The following is a 1,499-nucleotide window of genomic DNA, read 5'->3' as shown; positions in this document are numbered from 1 at the left end:
AATGAATCAGTGGCTTTAAATTTAAGGCTATTTCATCTGTAAAAGGTATCTGGACATGGGAGAAAACATTGATCGCATTATTTGAAAATACAGCTAAAATATTGTTTAAAGAATTTCCCTATGTTTCCAGACTTTTCAGATTCCTTTATAGTCTAAGAGAGAAGAAAGAATAACTTTAATTTAGACTTTCTTTATTAGATATAAAAAGAGAACATCCTGACTATAAGGACTGTTGTTTACAAAGCCTTCAAGAAAGATTCCAAATCCACGCACTGCTCACTTTTTTTTTTTTTTAACTGTTGCTACCCTAGAACAGGCCACCTGCCACCATGGTGGCAGCTTCCTAACTAGTCTCTCCACTCCCAGTTTCATACCTACCAAACAGGTCTCCACACATCAGCCAAGTGATCTTTAAAAATGCGAGTCGAATCGAGTCATTCTCCATCTCGGGGTCTTTGCACTAGTTCTCTCTTCCTGGGATGCTCTGACCGTTTCCTATCACGGTGCACTTCATTCAGGTCCCTGCTTAAGTGTCACCTCAGGTGTTGCTTCCCGGGCCAGCCTGTCGAATGGATTATGACTCCCACCGCATTCTGGCCTCCCTCTCTCCCCTTTTTTTCTTCATTTTTTTTCATAGCACCTGTTACCTGTCATGATATATCTTTTTATTTGTTTTCTGTCTTCGCCCCTGGAATATGAGCTCCGTGAAGGCAAATGTTGTCTCTCTACCTGGCATACAGTTGGTGCTCAGTCAATATTTGGGGAAACGAATGAGTTAATGAATAAATAGCAAAACTTTCCATTGGAGCGTGGCAAAGGAAGCCTTTCAGAATGAGGCTCAGTGGCCTCTGGCCTGAGACAGGTTCGATCCGCCCTCCCTGTGGTGGCAGAACTAGAACACATGGCTCTTAAGAGGCCCTGCTGCGTGAAGGGATCAGTGACCTATGCCTTAAAAGAAATTCCTAAATGTCGTGAAGTCATTTGCCTTGGGAAAAACAACAGCAATTTGGAAAAGAAGCAGGTCATTAATGACTTGGAAATCCGCTCTCATTAGAGACGTCAACTTTCATTGTGCAAGATGTGTTCACTTCTGTAAGACGAGCACCTCCTCTTCTTCACCTCCACTTGCCATGACGGGTGCTGGCCCTGCCCTCGGGGATTGGTTGCAAAGTTTTCTCCTTTCTGTGTTGTGCAGGTACTGTGTGGTTTTACTGACTGCCGAGGCTACCAAGTTGAGCAAACCCTTCGAGGCTTTCCTGTCCTTTGCTCTGGCAAACACTCAAGACACCGTGAGATTTGTGCACGTCTACAGCAATCGGCAGCACGAGTTTGCCAGCACCTTGATACCAGACGGCGAGGCATTTCAAGGGAAATCGGGGGTGAGCTGCAGATCCTTCCTGATCCCAGGCTCTTCAGAGCACGCAGCACTGGATTCTGTTTCCTCCTTCCCTGGGAGCATAGAATACAGATTCCAGGAAATGTGGAAATCTCTGAAGCCT

At 45.1% G+C, this 1,499-nt stretch overlaps 1 protein-coding gene across 1 annotated transcript in view; it reads left to right on the top strand.

Moving 5' to 3' along the window:
* The window catches only part of DNAJC16 (DnaJ (Hsp40) homolog, subfamily C, member 16), a 57,644-nt gene that overhangs the window by 50,383 nt on the left and 5,762 nt on the right, over positions 1-1,499 (top strand). The window contains exons 8-9 of the mRNA XM_012662482.1: positions 1,055-1,092; positions 1,196-1,379. Coding sequence (XP_012517936.1) covers positions 1,055-1,092; positions 1,196-1,379 — 222 coding nt within the window. The remainder of the gene's footprint in view (positions 1-1,054; positions 1,093-1,195; positions 1,380-1,499) is intronic.

Source organism: Propithecus coquereli, unplaced genomic scaffold (genome assembly GCF_000956105.1).
Source record: "Propithecus coquereli isolate 6110/MARCELLA unplaced genomic scaffold, Pcoq_1.0 Scaffold77, whole genome shotgun sequence".
Lineage (NCBI taxonomy): Eukaryota > Metazoa > Chordata > Mammalia > Primates > Indriidae > Propithecus > Propithecus coquereli.
The sequence above is the reverse complement of the archived record's forward strand: the minus strand, read 5'-3'. Positions and strand labels throughout refer to the sequence as shown.